The sequence below is a fragment of the Ambystoma mexicanum genome, chromosome 6q, assembly GCF_040938575.1.
Source record: "Ambystoma mexicanum isolate Mex_15411 chromosome 6q, UKY_AmexF1_1, whole genome shotgun sequence".
In the NCBI taxonomy this organism is placed as follows: domain Eukaryota; kingdom Metazoa; phylum Chordata; class Amphibia; order Caudata; family Ambystomatidae; genus Ambystoma; species Ambystoma mexicanum.
The window spans coordinates 631,438,818-631,452,480 of NC_090937.1; the positions used below are offsets into that span (position 1 = coordinate 631,438,818).

The 13,663-nt window shown below is 41.7% G+C and overlaps 1 protein-coding gene across 1 annotated transcript in view; it reads right to left on the reverse strand.

The window, feature by feature from the left end:
- The window catches only part of FAT4 (FAT atypical cadherin 4), a 438,908-nt gene that overhangs the window by 25,018 nt on the left and 400,227 nt on the right, over window positions 1-13,663 (reverse strand). Inside the window, exon 10 of the mRNA XM_069631121.1 lies at window positions 10,720-10,824. Within this exon, the coding sequence (XP_069487222.1) occupies window positions 10,720-10,824 (105 nt within the window). The remainder of the gene's footprint in view (window positions 1-10,719; window positions 10,825-13,663) is intronic.

The following is a 13,663-nucleotide window of genomic DNA, read 5'->3' on the forward strand; positions in this document are numbered from 1 at the left end:
GAACTTGAACATTTGTAGGCTAACCAAAATAGGATTCGACGGATAACACAGCCACAGAAAGTACGAGGAGGTACCTGGTTTATGAAACCAGCTTCAGTGAATGCCTGTAAAATGCCACATTGCCTTCCAAGGTGCTGTGCATTACAAGGAAAGTGGCACTGAACTTGGGTCACAGACACATTGCCCAACAGTATACTAAACACACTCCCTTAAGGCTGCTTTGCTCCTGGGCTTCCAACAACTGTTGGTGCACTCATATAATCATATGAAACGTTGGCTGTGTCAGGCCTAGTGCTATCGAACACTCTGTTGTGGGTTCTCGACACCAACCTGATTAGTAGCTAATCTCCTGGGAGCTGATTTTCTCTGATGCTTCACCTCACGTCTACCGTATTGGCCACATGTCACAAAGTTAGATATTAACTTAAATATACTACTTGTCAGCACTTTGCTTCTTTATTGGCCCGATTCTGTGTGGGTGCTGCTATCTTTCCTGCCTCCCACCCTTCCATCCTCCCTTTCCCTTCCCTCCTCCCCACCTTACCTCTCAGGTGTGCACTGAGGATTCTCCTATGCGGGGGACACCATATGAAACAGAGAATGCATGAACGCATACAGGCTAACTTGCGCATTTCCTTTGGGTGAATGCACGCTTTATCTGCATTCTACTGAGAAGGACTGGGCTCATTTTAGTTTTAGTTTTGGGGATCCTTAATCTGTGTCTTCTGTGTGACCACCATGGAATCTGCCCCTAAAATGTGACTCTCCTAAAAAAAGGTTTGCAAGATGCACTCTTCAAAGCAATGCTTATAACATTATATAATACATCTAATTTGTAGAGAACATGTCCGCTGAATTACTTCCACTGGCCTATGCCACCACAGGCCTGCACTATTTGTTGGAAGCTGACCACTGTCACCCAATCCCTTAACAGCTGCTTACTCCCTAGCACTTCCCTCTTTGTTACACCTAGCACTTACCCCCCACTTCCTCATCCCTTCTCTATTGCTGCACTTGCACTTTCTGAATGCTCACAAGGCCTAGTAAGTCCGCCTCAATCTTTCATTGTTATATTTGCTTTTCTCTCCCATGTTCCCTCCCTGTTGCCTTGTGGGCGCTTTGAAACACAATTTACTTGATGTATAAGAGCCTTACAGATGCACAATAAATAAATAAATAAATCGTGTTCACCCCAAGAACAATCTAAATTGGTCGTATTACTAAATTCTTTTGCATGGATGAGCAAAAACCACCTGCAAAAGCACCAGAGACCTGTTGACTGGGCCTACAGACTATGATGAACGTAGAGGTTCTGCAGTGGGCCCAAGCATCAAATGCTCTGACAAACTGAGATGTAGCCTTCATGAGAGGAGAACACGCTGACCTCTTGGAAAGCAGCAACGGCAGCTTACACAAACCTTCCATTAATTGCTCGAATTGCTGAAAGCCTGAAACACAGCAAATGCAAACACAATGCAAAACTGCTCCCCTGGAACTGAATCTGACCTTTCCATCATCAAGGCAAGACTTCACTGGGTATCTGAAGTTGGCCAACCATCTTCATATATCGATTTCAGTAGGTGTAGCCAGTACACACCCAAGTCATTCTGGGGATTTTATAGTGTGGAGTACTACATGCAGCATTCATCCAACCTCTTCCCTTATCGAACACGTAAACACATGCATTGGCAGAGTATACTTCTACAGCAAGATCTATCCTCCCGAATTATAGGAAATATTCACAACTGATTACCAGAACAGGATGGGAGACCAGGACAACATTAAAAGAAATCCATCAATCTACCACTTGCAGGTCATAGTTTGACCAATGCTGGGACTTCAGGTGGTTCAGCAAAGAAATGCTAATGACAGTTTGGAGAAATTAGCCATTATTTGTACATAACTGGATGTATGCTGTGGGACCTTTGCCAATAACATTTCAACATATGCGTAATTTAGAAGTCATATTTGAACTATATATCAACTTTGACAGCCACTATACCACAACAGCAAGCATGCCCACAACCTACTATGGCTAGTTTGGAAGATACAGATTTTTCTATCACCAACCTACAAACACACTGGTAAGGACAGTGATATATCACTCAGTCTGGGCATTCATGTAGGGAGATCCATGGGATTTGAAGGGCTCTTCTTCTGATGTTCCTTGTCCTCATCATAGACTGGAACTAGGGGCGCATACAACATCTGCCTTTAATTCAAGATTAACATCTTCAAAAAGGTCTTATACTGATGTTGTCTATAATCTGCAAAATCGATTTATTGTCTTAAATGTGGGGGTTATACCCCAAACCCTGTCTCTCATACCTCCAAACATACAACTTATATTTGAAAACAAATAGACGAAAACTACCACGGGAAACAATGCACAAGTAATGTACAAACCGGGAAAATTACCTTGTTTAATACACAACATAACACATTATAACATAAGAAGGCTAAGAAATGATACAATACAAATATAACAAAACATGCCATAACACGTTTAAGAAATACTTCCATAGTAGAACGTTTAATTACAATGGGGTGCTAACAATATAGGATAGCCATGTGCACATGCATTCACATGAATGAACTTTAATTATATGATTCAGACAGTGATGGGTATTATTTTATCTCAACTGGCTTTCAATTATATAACTGTGCTACATTCTAGCACCTTAGTTTTGGCTATCAACGAGACAGATAGTAAAACAAAAAGAAATGTAAATTGATGGATGGTTGCCTAGATAGATAAACAGGTTGGGTGATATTGAGTGTATATTTGTTCTATATAAAGTGCTTAATCGCAAGTGCTATATAATAACACATCATTATCATTTGGTCATGGACGTCTGCTTGCATTCACAGTAATATGGTAATATGGGCCTATACACACTGATCTTAATTATACATATGGCGATCCATTCTTGTATGAAATGTACATCACATTATAGTGATATCTTAACCATATTTTCCGTAGTGTACAATGCTATGTGATGCCACTTCCTGTTTTGTGATTGGATGAAAGGTGGTGTTCCATCGCTTCCCGCGATATCACTTCGGGGTGGGGTCAAATGACATCACTTCCTGTGATCTCATCAGGTGTCAAGGGTCGTGTGATGTCACTTCCGCTACCCTTGGCATTTTGGTGAAATGACATCCCTGTTAGCATTCCTTTTAAAAGACCAATAACCCGGCTACTGCAATTAAATATATAAATAAACAGAAAGATAGACAGAGAGCAGTCTAGTGGGAATCCAGGTGTAGCAAGGAGATTTTTGTGAAGCAGAAGCCAGATGGTTGGCTCAGAGGAAACAATTCTCAAACATTATGATCATTGTATAGAAAGGGAGATAATTTCATATTAACACCCAAACCTGGTTCAGATTGAAATTCTGTCGGGTTGGACAAATAACTGGGAATAGAAAATGTCTAATTCTGGATTATATGCACACATGTATTGCAAGAGTCCCCATGTGCAAACATGGGATGTATCCCCATTCTTATTTTAATCAATCATCTGCTTAAGGAACGTTGTTGCAAACCCAAGCATTGGACATCAAATATGTATATATAATTGTGATTGCTCCGATGTTTCTATGTAATAGGATCAGCAAATCAATGCATTTGGAGCAATTAAGAGGAAAGAAACACCTAGCACAGCATTTAACTTGCTATGATGCAGTACACCTAACAGGCGTGATGCCACATCACAAGGTGGAGAGAAGTGGTGGGGGACAAGAGTGGTGTTGCAAGAGGACTGCTTTCATACACACGCTCAGATTTTTCCATCAAGGCATGAGTTTTTCGGGTCCTTTGTTTCCCCCTCTCTCGTTCTGTTTCTGCTTTCCTTCTCTCAGCCTCTTCTGCACCAACCATGACAACCAGCTGTTTCTCCTAAGCTCACGCCACAGATGGGGAAAGTCTCTCACCAATGAAGTGTAGCTTTTGGCGCACGCTCCGCGACATGTGAATAAAAAAGCCGCAGAAGAATTCACAGATCCTCGCAGCAAATATCTTCCATGTGCCTAGAGAAGAGCATCCAGACTCTGCACAGGGTGTCTATTTGCAAGCACTTTTATTTTGTTATATTTTACTTGGCAAAACATTTTTTGGGTTTGTGGAAAAAGACTAAAAATGATTAAAAGTATCACGTTACCAGAGTGTTTTTAAATACTCAGTCAATGACGTTTTCAAGGATTCATTGCATCCAATGTGCACATACAAGTTAAACCTTATTGCCATGAAAATGCATTCAGAATATAGATATGAACATGTGTTGATTTTAGAAACAGTTCCTTCTCATGTGTGTTGTATTATGTGGTGGTCACAGAATGATACAGGTACTCGAGTATCTCCACATGGCAAATGCTCATTCAATACTGCCTGACTCTGGAATGGAAGAATACCATAGTTGTAAATGGACAGCATTGCTAAATGCAAACTCCAATCAAAACTCACACTTGAATCCATCCTAATTTGCAGAACCACCATTTTTAAATGCTGCATCTCTTACACCCACAATGCCTTGCTGAAATGGCTGTGGTCTGTACATGAACTTCCAGTGATGGCTACTCAATGGTGTTGTGGCATGTGTTACCTGGCTCAAATATATATTTTTTTAATGTCTTTCTTTAAAAATGTTTTATGGTTCATTTCAAACCTTTATCATACAACCATACATTCTTTATTCCCTTCATATCCACTCCAGTTAAAGGAATTTATGTTCCAGCTCCTGGGAACTCGAGTACATTATAAGTTTGTTTCAAACACCTTTAAAAATCCATATGTTTGTTCCTTACTTCAGTCAGCCCCCAACAGAACAGTGTGACATCCTTTAGCGTCTCGATCACCTCTCTTTTCATTCAGAATCTGCATCCTGTATTAACTGTTTGCCTGTAATCTGCAGGAGCTGATTCGTGGGATATAAATCCAATCTAAACCGCATAGGCTGATTCCTATACCACGCATTAGGGGCCTTAGTTAGATATTTGGGTATGCACTTCTTAAAGCACTCAGCAGACGGTGCAAGTTTATTTCTTCTTGGGTTTATATCCAATCATCTTGCCACAATTTCCATTTCACCGTCTCCAGATTATTAATTCAACTCATCCTAATCAGTTTTGCAAGTAATCTAGGGCCAGCCGGCATCCATTGCTCCATTGATCTAATAGAGTGTTACCGCCAGTTGTTCCCGCAAGATTTGATAGGGTCCCCCCGGAAGGGGCAGCGTGCATTTGCGAAAGAGAGCCAACATTTTCTAAGTCGCCCTTAAGTGTAACGAGGTCAGACCCAGTTCGTATCTGATCAATGTAATTTACATTACATTCGGAAGTATCAATGTGTTCCTCCAAAAAGCAAACTGCAATGAAGGACAAGTTTCTGATAGAGTTGATGGAAATCGTTTGGCTCCATTTACTAAAGAGGGAACCACTTTTAATTTATTTGTAGAAGGAAAGCACCAGTAAAATACAGAACTTGCCATACTTCCTCTGAATCAACCGACCTTGATTGGTCAAAATATTCAGGACCAGCTGCCGTGGTTGATCGATCCTGCTGTTGTTATTAAGGGCACCGAAGTATGTGACCTGAGTGATCTGAGCCAACAATTCTCGGCCAATATTCCATTTAAAGGATGGTTTCATCATGCTGCTTTGTGGACCCAGTATCACAATGATTGGTTTTGTTGATTTCATTGACAGCCCGTTGGTGTTCTTATATTCCTTAAGGCTCTCTAGATTCCTCTGCAGCCCAATGGGAGTTTTGTCAATCAGCACAAGGTAATCTGCATAGAGCATCCTTGCGAGTTTTCCTTCTCCGATCTTTGGAGGAAATACTCTAGCCTTGTCTAGCGACTCCCCTATGTCAGAGTGATATAAATTAAGCAAAGTTGAGGCCAATGGGCAGCCCTGTTTCAGGCCTCTATAGGTATGAATATGGCTGCTCAAAAGAGCTTGAGAATGTAATCATATATGAACACTGGTAGATTCTTAAAGGGACCTGATGGCAGCCAATAAGTCAACTGGGCAGTTCCAGGCCTCCATTTTAGCCGACAGCAGTTGAAGATCTACACTGCCAAGTATATTTTTGTATTGCTGTTGAAGGCCTTCTCTTTCAGAATGTTCAGCAAGAAAAGGTGCAGGTGAGTGCCCACTACCTTGACAAAACCAGTTTGCCTCAGGTCATCTCTCTCCACTGTCCTGATCCAGGTCTGTAATTGCTTCAAAAGAATGGCAGCAACAGTTTACCCAACACATCCAAAAGGGCAATCGGGTGGTAGTTGAAAGGATCCAGCCTGTTGCCCCGCTTGTAGATTCAGACAATTATCGCCATTCTCCATGATCCCAGGAACTCACATGCTCTTATGATGGCTTTCTTTATGAGCAATTCCACATCTAGATAGTCCCGTGGAATCAGCCAACAGGATTAATTTTGAAAGTCGTTAAATCCTTCAAACCACCAACTGAATAAAATAATTTTTCAATGAAGGCTATCCATGCTTCTTCTGATACAGCATTTGCCACAGAAATTGTGTGTAGTGCACCCGCCTCCTTAAGCATTTGCCAAATACTTCTCACATGTTTTTTGGTGAGAGCTGCAAGCATATGTTCAGATTCCTTCTGTAAGACCTCAGCTTTATATAGAGCCAGCTAGTTGTTATATGTTTGTTTCCTCTTTAAATGTATTATCTTACTTTCACATTTCAGGTCAAAACTTTTTTACAGCCTTTTTTTAACCCACCATAAGTGTGTTGGTGTTTTGTAAACATGCCCCTATGCTCCATCCACAAGGCTGTCAAGACTGTATGGCACTGTTGATCCTTAATAAGGGTGACACCAGTGTGATGAGTCCGAAGGGGTTCATCCCTTTTTCCCTGAGGTGTGACACCCCCTTTGAGGACAGAAAAATGAGCCCACTAAGCAAAGCCCTCCCTCTGGGTTTGGACAAGTGGGACCTCATTAGGAGTGACTCCACACAAGGGGACAAGGACTCTTATTGTCTTGGGGAACTCCCTATAAGTAAAGCATTATTGGCATACATGGAAATTCCAGAAACCAATGGTATATTCAACTGTGGGACTTAAGATAATATTGAAGTGCCTTTGGATGTTTGGCTCAAGACAATGCTGGTCTTTCTGTGGGCTTGACTGCTGAGCATAAACAACATGCCCCCTTTTGGTCATGGAGCAAGAATATAGGCACAATCACTATTGAATGGAGGAGGAGAAGCATTATGCAGAGGCAAGCAAGTCAGGCCCGTTGCACCTCAAAAATGGCTGTGCAATGGGTAGAGGGTGACGCTCAGGCAAGACACCACTGACCAGACACGGGAGAGTGCAGAGTCAGAGAGGCAAAGGCAGCTCAAGGCAAGCCTTACATGGAGGTGTGGCCACGCAGAGATGGTGGTGAGCCCAGTGCCTACAAACAGCCACCGAATCCAGGATTTGAGATACAAGCAAATCCTCTGCTCTCAGCAAGAGATCCCAAGATCAGAGTGGCCCGGAAATGAGCAGAAGAAAAACCCTGCTCATATCCAGACTGCAAAACCTGCAAGCCGTCGGGAAACACCACCAATATAAGAGAGAATTGGCCTCACTGGATCAAACTTAACAGAACAGAAGGTATCTGGGTTGTCCAGGGCAGAGAGAGGCAGAGAAAGGAGCAAAGTAATGGGGAGGCAGGAAGAGTCGCCATAAACCCCTTTGCGTTCAGAGAGACCCAGAAGGAATGAAGGAACAGAGGGGTTATTGGAGCCTAGGAAACACGAAATTTGTAATACACCAGACAGCTGAGAGGCTCCCAAGAGCTAAGCAAGCCACATAATGAGAGGGGCTGCCAATACCCTAGAGAGATAAGTGAGACATTGGGACAGTGGAATCCAAAGGGGTTAGGGAGGTCTAATAAGCACAGTGAAGAACAAATGCCAGTGGAGGACAGAGACTCCCAAGACGTGAACCAAGTGGTGAAAGGTTATTACAAGTTGTGAAGAGGGATCAGGGAAATATCCCTCCACTTAAATAAATTGAGACATTATGTTGTTTAAGGGGCATGAGACTTTCTTTATGGAACTTAAGGAGAAACTTTGGAACTTTGAGAGACTGCCAAGCCTTGTTAAAAATAATTAAATTTTTTACAGACATTTATTGAACTCAGGACCAGGGGAGGCTCCTGGGAAGCCCAAGAAAGAACGGGTGAAATCACTCTCAGTACAGGGAACTCTGCCTAGCTTTTCTTTTATACTATTCTAAGTGGTAGGGCCAGTTTAGTAGATAGGTTTTGAGCTGAGGACTATCTTTTTTGCTTTAAATATTGACAATCACCTTTTTCACAGTTTTGATAGGAAGGGAACTCCATTTTAGAAATAGGGCTAGAAAGGCATTTTATTTTTAAGTTAAACAAAGCCTCTTGACACCATGTCGTCTGGTTTGAGTCCTCCTTCTGACATGCCACACCAGGTATGTAGTTGTCTGGCAGCCTTAATAGGTGCAGTTCTGTATGAAGTAGCACTGCCCTGTAAGGCAAAGGCAATTTCCTGTGCCAATTTGCAAACCCACAATGCCTTTCTGATGTGGCTCTGAACTGGAGATGGGCATCCAGCGCTGGTTACTAGGTGGTGATATGGCATGGTGTGACTTGGCTCAAATGTATTACTCTACTTTCACATTTCAGGTGTAAGGGGTTTTTCAATATTTTATTTTAAACTCCCCTAAGGGTGAAGCCAGGCATGTAGTTGTATGGCAGCCTTGATACTTGTCCATCTTGGGTTGATGAAGCTATGTATCCCGTAGCACTGCCGTGCAAGGCGAAGGCAATTTCCTGGAGCACACGACCTGCATTTGATCTAATTTTCAAACGCACAGTTCCTTGCTGATGTAGCTCTGAATTGGAGGTGAACTTCCAGTGGTGGCTATTAGGTAGTGCTCTGGCATGTGTGACTTGGCTCAAAAGTGTAATCCTACTTTCACATCTCCAGACATTTATATATTTATATGCATGTGCTGCTTACTTTAGTACTCACTGGAATGAATTTACCTACTTGCATAATGTGCACAAATGTGCATATTTTAAAGCATAACGTATTGAGAAAGCATTGTTGTTTTTTCCCCTTGTTCCCACCCTCCTTCAGCACTTTGAAACACTCTCCTGTTTATAGGCGCTATATAAATAAACAATACAATACAGTTGATGTTCATCATGTTATTATGCAGGGACTCTTACTGTATTTCTCTGTTTGTAACTGTATATTTGACATAGATGCAGTTGTGCATTAAAGGTTCAAATGCCAACAGAAATCGAAGCCTGCAAATGAATGCACTCTCAGCAGACTACTGAATGTAAGACAGTGTATGATTTATTTTCAATATTACTGTATTCTAAAGAGCGAATGAATAACAGAGATATAATGGGAGTAAGAAGTGCCATTGTGGAGAATGTTGCATGGACATACCTCATGTCCCATCTCAGACATTGAAAACTTTGTGAACGTTAATTGACACACATCTCTTGTTACATTCTTGCACAGAACCAATAACCAAAGGCAAGAACCTCCAGCTGTCCATGCTTGTCTAGATTCTCCCATTGTTAGAAATTAACCATCGGGTAACACTGTCAAGGTTGTTGGCCATGGGACAATTAGATGACTGTAACTTCTAAACCACTCAGCCACATACAGGCTGCAAAGAACCTAGAAACCAGACTTTGCTCAAATGATGAACAATTGCTAAGACATAAACCCGACATCCACTACCTTCTAGCAGAAACCAGGAATAAGTTCATAATAATGTACGCACGCAGAGTCCAACAGGATCAAAGGACCGTGGCAGTGAATTCAGAAAGAGGCCCAATGAACCAGTACCGCTATCTCTTTTCTTTCTATTAAAGTACATTCAACCACACTTAATCCAAAAACATAAACAGTTTTTCCTAAAAGAAAAACACATTTAACTATAAATATAAAGTGCAGTTTTTAAACAGGGTGGGGATTTTGAGAAAGTGTGTCTTCAAAGAAGGCACACAAGTCCTTGGTTCGGTCTCTCTGCAAAAGAATGGCTCAAAGCAGAACATGATGGCCCCATTTCATAATTGCCTTCAGGCCATTATCCAAGAATGCAGCATTAGCAAATAGGTTTATTTGAGCTGACTCAAACCAGGAAATACTCACATCTATGAGCACAGTTTGACTTGCAGTTAAACCATTTCAAATCATTGTGAGATCCATCTTCAAAACAATGACATTGTTTGATCCGTTTCTAACTACCATTGTTTAGATCGGCTTGAATCTGATTCCCTAAATTATAGGACCGATACCAATATCTCCTTTCTGCAAAGAGCTTCCAGATATCTTCCCTCACCAGGACACACAGAGTGTGCAAAAATAAGTTACTTTTCTTCCCCATGAGTCCTGTAGGCGTTGATGATAAGCCTGCTTGCATTGCAAACAAGGCTTCAACACAATAATTAAAATATATGTTAGTATGGAACATGTTTATTCTGTAAGGAGATACAGTGTAGTTCAAGGACAGAATATGTCTTTTGATCTTTATTGCTAACATATCAGTCACAAAAAAGTAGAGGGTCCCTGTTAACTTTCCCACATGTTATTGCTTTCTTAATTACAAAAAAGTATAATGAACATTGTAAACCTTTTGTTAAAAACGACCCCATGTTTGTAAATGTTAGATCCCAATCGCACTAACAGCTTCTACCTTAAACTTACCAAATGGACAGTGGCAGTAATATCCATCCATTCCACTTTGACAGGATCCTCCATTGAAGCATGGATTGCTTTCACAATAGTTGATTGCAGATTCACACGTTTTACCTGTGGCGGGCAAGGCAAGTCAATCAATATTCAATTACTGAGATGTCAATCAATATTCAATTAGTGAAAATGAGACGAATGAGATCCTTGTTGGTATTCAAATACTGATATAACATTATTATTTTTAAACCTGTAAATCATTCAAACAAATGACACCATTTTCCCAGCAGAGGATTATCAAATATGCTGACACATTAATGATAATGGCCAGATTAACAGAAATATTGAAACCCACAATTGTAATATCACTCTGCAAAAAGGATTTCAAATGAACAACGTTTTTCATGCTTTTTTTTCCTCAAACATAACTTCCAATTTTAGAAGAGATTTTCTCCTGTCGATGTCCGATACAAGAAACATTACATTAAGTGGAGAAAATATTGCATGATAGTCAGATCAAAGATTGATCTTTGAACTGTTATACATAATGTCAGTCTTACCTAAAGTAGATATTGGGTCTCATTACAACAGTAACAATAATTACCACCAACACCCTTTACTGTTATGTCCACGTGTAATTGGGCAATATCTACTTACAAGTGGCCTGATGGTGGTATTAATCCCCATTTCCTGAGACCCTGGGACATCTTGTGGGTTTTGGAGGGATTGCCAGGAGTGTTCATTCCACTGCAGTACATTCTCCAGCTTTGGGTGCTAATGTGGAGAAGATGGGCTTCATTCCAAGTCCAGTGGTAACCGAGCTGGAAAAACTGGCAGGTTGCTGCCGGACATGGAATGAATTACCGGCTCTGGAATTGCCGGAACTACCAGGGCAGTACAGCCCCGGTGGTCTGGTAATTCCGTAGTTGACATTCCGTTACTCCCCATTCCCGTGAAGTGGGGCCATGGAAGCACCGGCACCATGCGGTAATGGTGCTGGTGTTTCCACGTCCGTCTGCGGCCGGTGGCGTCACGCCCAACAGGTCAGACCTGGCGGGTGTAACACCACCAGCTGCAGAACTCGTAGTTAGCAGGTCCGGAAACGGAGCCGTTACGGTTTTACCGGCACCGTTAAATCCGGACCGGCTAACTTATTACAAGTGCTGAGGTTATCTCCTGCACATTACTGCCACACTCACGTTATGGCCGTGCAGTAAACATGTGGGCAGTTCTGGTGCTGTCACTTTCTTACCATTCTGCAATGCTCGTAACAAGCCCCATTGTTGTGTCAATAAGAGTCACACATGGAAGGTTCTGTGTTTGATTGTGTGGACAAAGGCTTGCATAAATCCGCTTGAAATACCTGTGCGATTTTATATAATAATAAAAGCCAGACCACATAATTAGATGAGTGCAAGGTGCGAGAAAGCAGGTTTGTGTATTTCCTGTCTTTGCAGTGCTCCTGTAATTGATCCTGGCAGGGAGAAGGGCTGAGTCGTTTCTGCAGGGATCCCGATTTGTTAGCTGAAAGCCTATGGCCAATCACTCAGCGCACTAAGCTTTTGCTGAGTAATTAGACAGACAACCCTAAATACCATGGACATCTTTAAGCCAGACTTCATCACATATGAAGGCTGTTACATTCGATAGTGGTGCTGTTAATTGGAAATATGTTGACATAATATACACTGAAAAAACTAATAGGGAAGGCAGAGCCAGATTAATGTCTTCCTTCCATTTTATGAGAAAAGGCATCTATTTTTCAAAAGATAAAGTGTGAACTTGGATTTCTTTTGAATGTGTCTTTCCATAAGTCACAAGACATTTAGTTGTAACATATCTACAATCCTTTGAACTCTTATAATAACTACAACAATTCCAAGATTATGTGCTGCCTTTCTTTTCTTCTACACGATACTTTGCAGGGATCCTGGACCAGTCAACTTCACCAACTCAACAGTGCTTGCCTGTGGGCAGGATTTGTGGTGTTTAAGAAAGGACTGGCCTTGGCGCATGCAATAGGTGAAACCTGGGCAGCAATATCATTAGATGTATGGGGCGGAATGTGCAGAGAGAAGTGCGAAGCAAGGCTTGCAGGATGTGGTGTGGAATGGCTTTAGCAGCACAAACAATGCAAGCAAGCCGTGAAGGATATCCCAGGGGCAATGCTCTGCTCTTGTAAACATGACTACACTGAGCAGCATGGGTGCGCAACTGCGTTCCGGTACTGCGCTTAGCGGCTCGAGTCCGTCCGGCATGAAGCACAATATAATAAATCTATTTATTTGTTCAACCGTCAATGATTGAAGGTAAAGATGTCGTTATGATGTTGGCATTTGCGACAGTCTGAATTAACTTCTAAATCCATGAAGACTTTTTGTGTAATGCTTCTATAAAATGTATTGCAATTATTGTTCAGTGTCAGCAACACTTTATTTATTTATTTATTTATTGCATTTGTGTAACACCCAGACCCCTGTGCGTAGGCATCCTGGAGGGGAAGGGAGGAGTACAGACAGAGATGAGGAACATAAACTGCATGAATATGGTGGAGAGGCTGCCTTGGTCATTGTCATGTCTCCTGCCTGGTAGGTAGAAGAGAGTTTAGTCGTGTTTGTCCTTTATCGAAACATTGTTTCTTGTGAAGGTTTGCACACGTGTTTGCCTCTAGATGCACACCGCATGCATCTTCCAGTGATAGGTGGACTGTCTGGGTATCGTATAATGCAAGGTCTGTGTGTCTTACTTTTGATACAATAATCTCTCTCCCCGTCTAAAGCCATTAATGGATAAGTCTGGGCTAGTTTGAGAGTTAGATTTTTCGGTTTCATCACCCAAAAAAGTGTGTTGTTCTAAATGTTACCTTTTTTTTACTTTTGCAAAAGTACCATTTGCTTCTGGGGGGGAAATGAACATTCCTCAAATGGGGCTCCTTCGTTCTAACTCTGAACAGGCACCT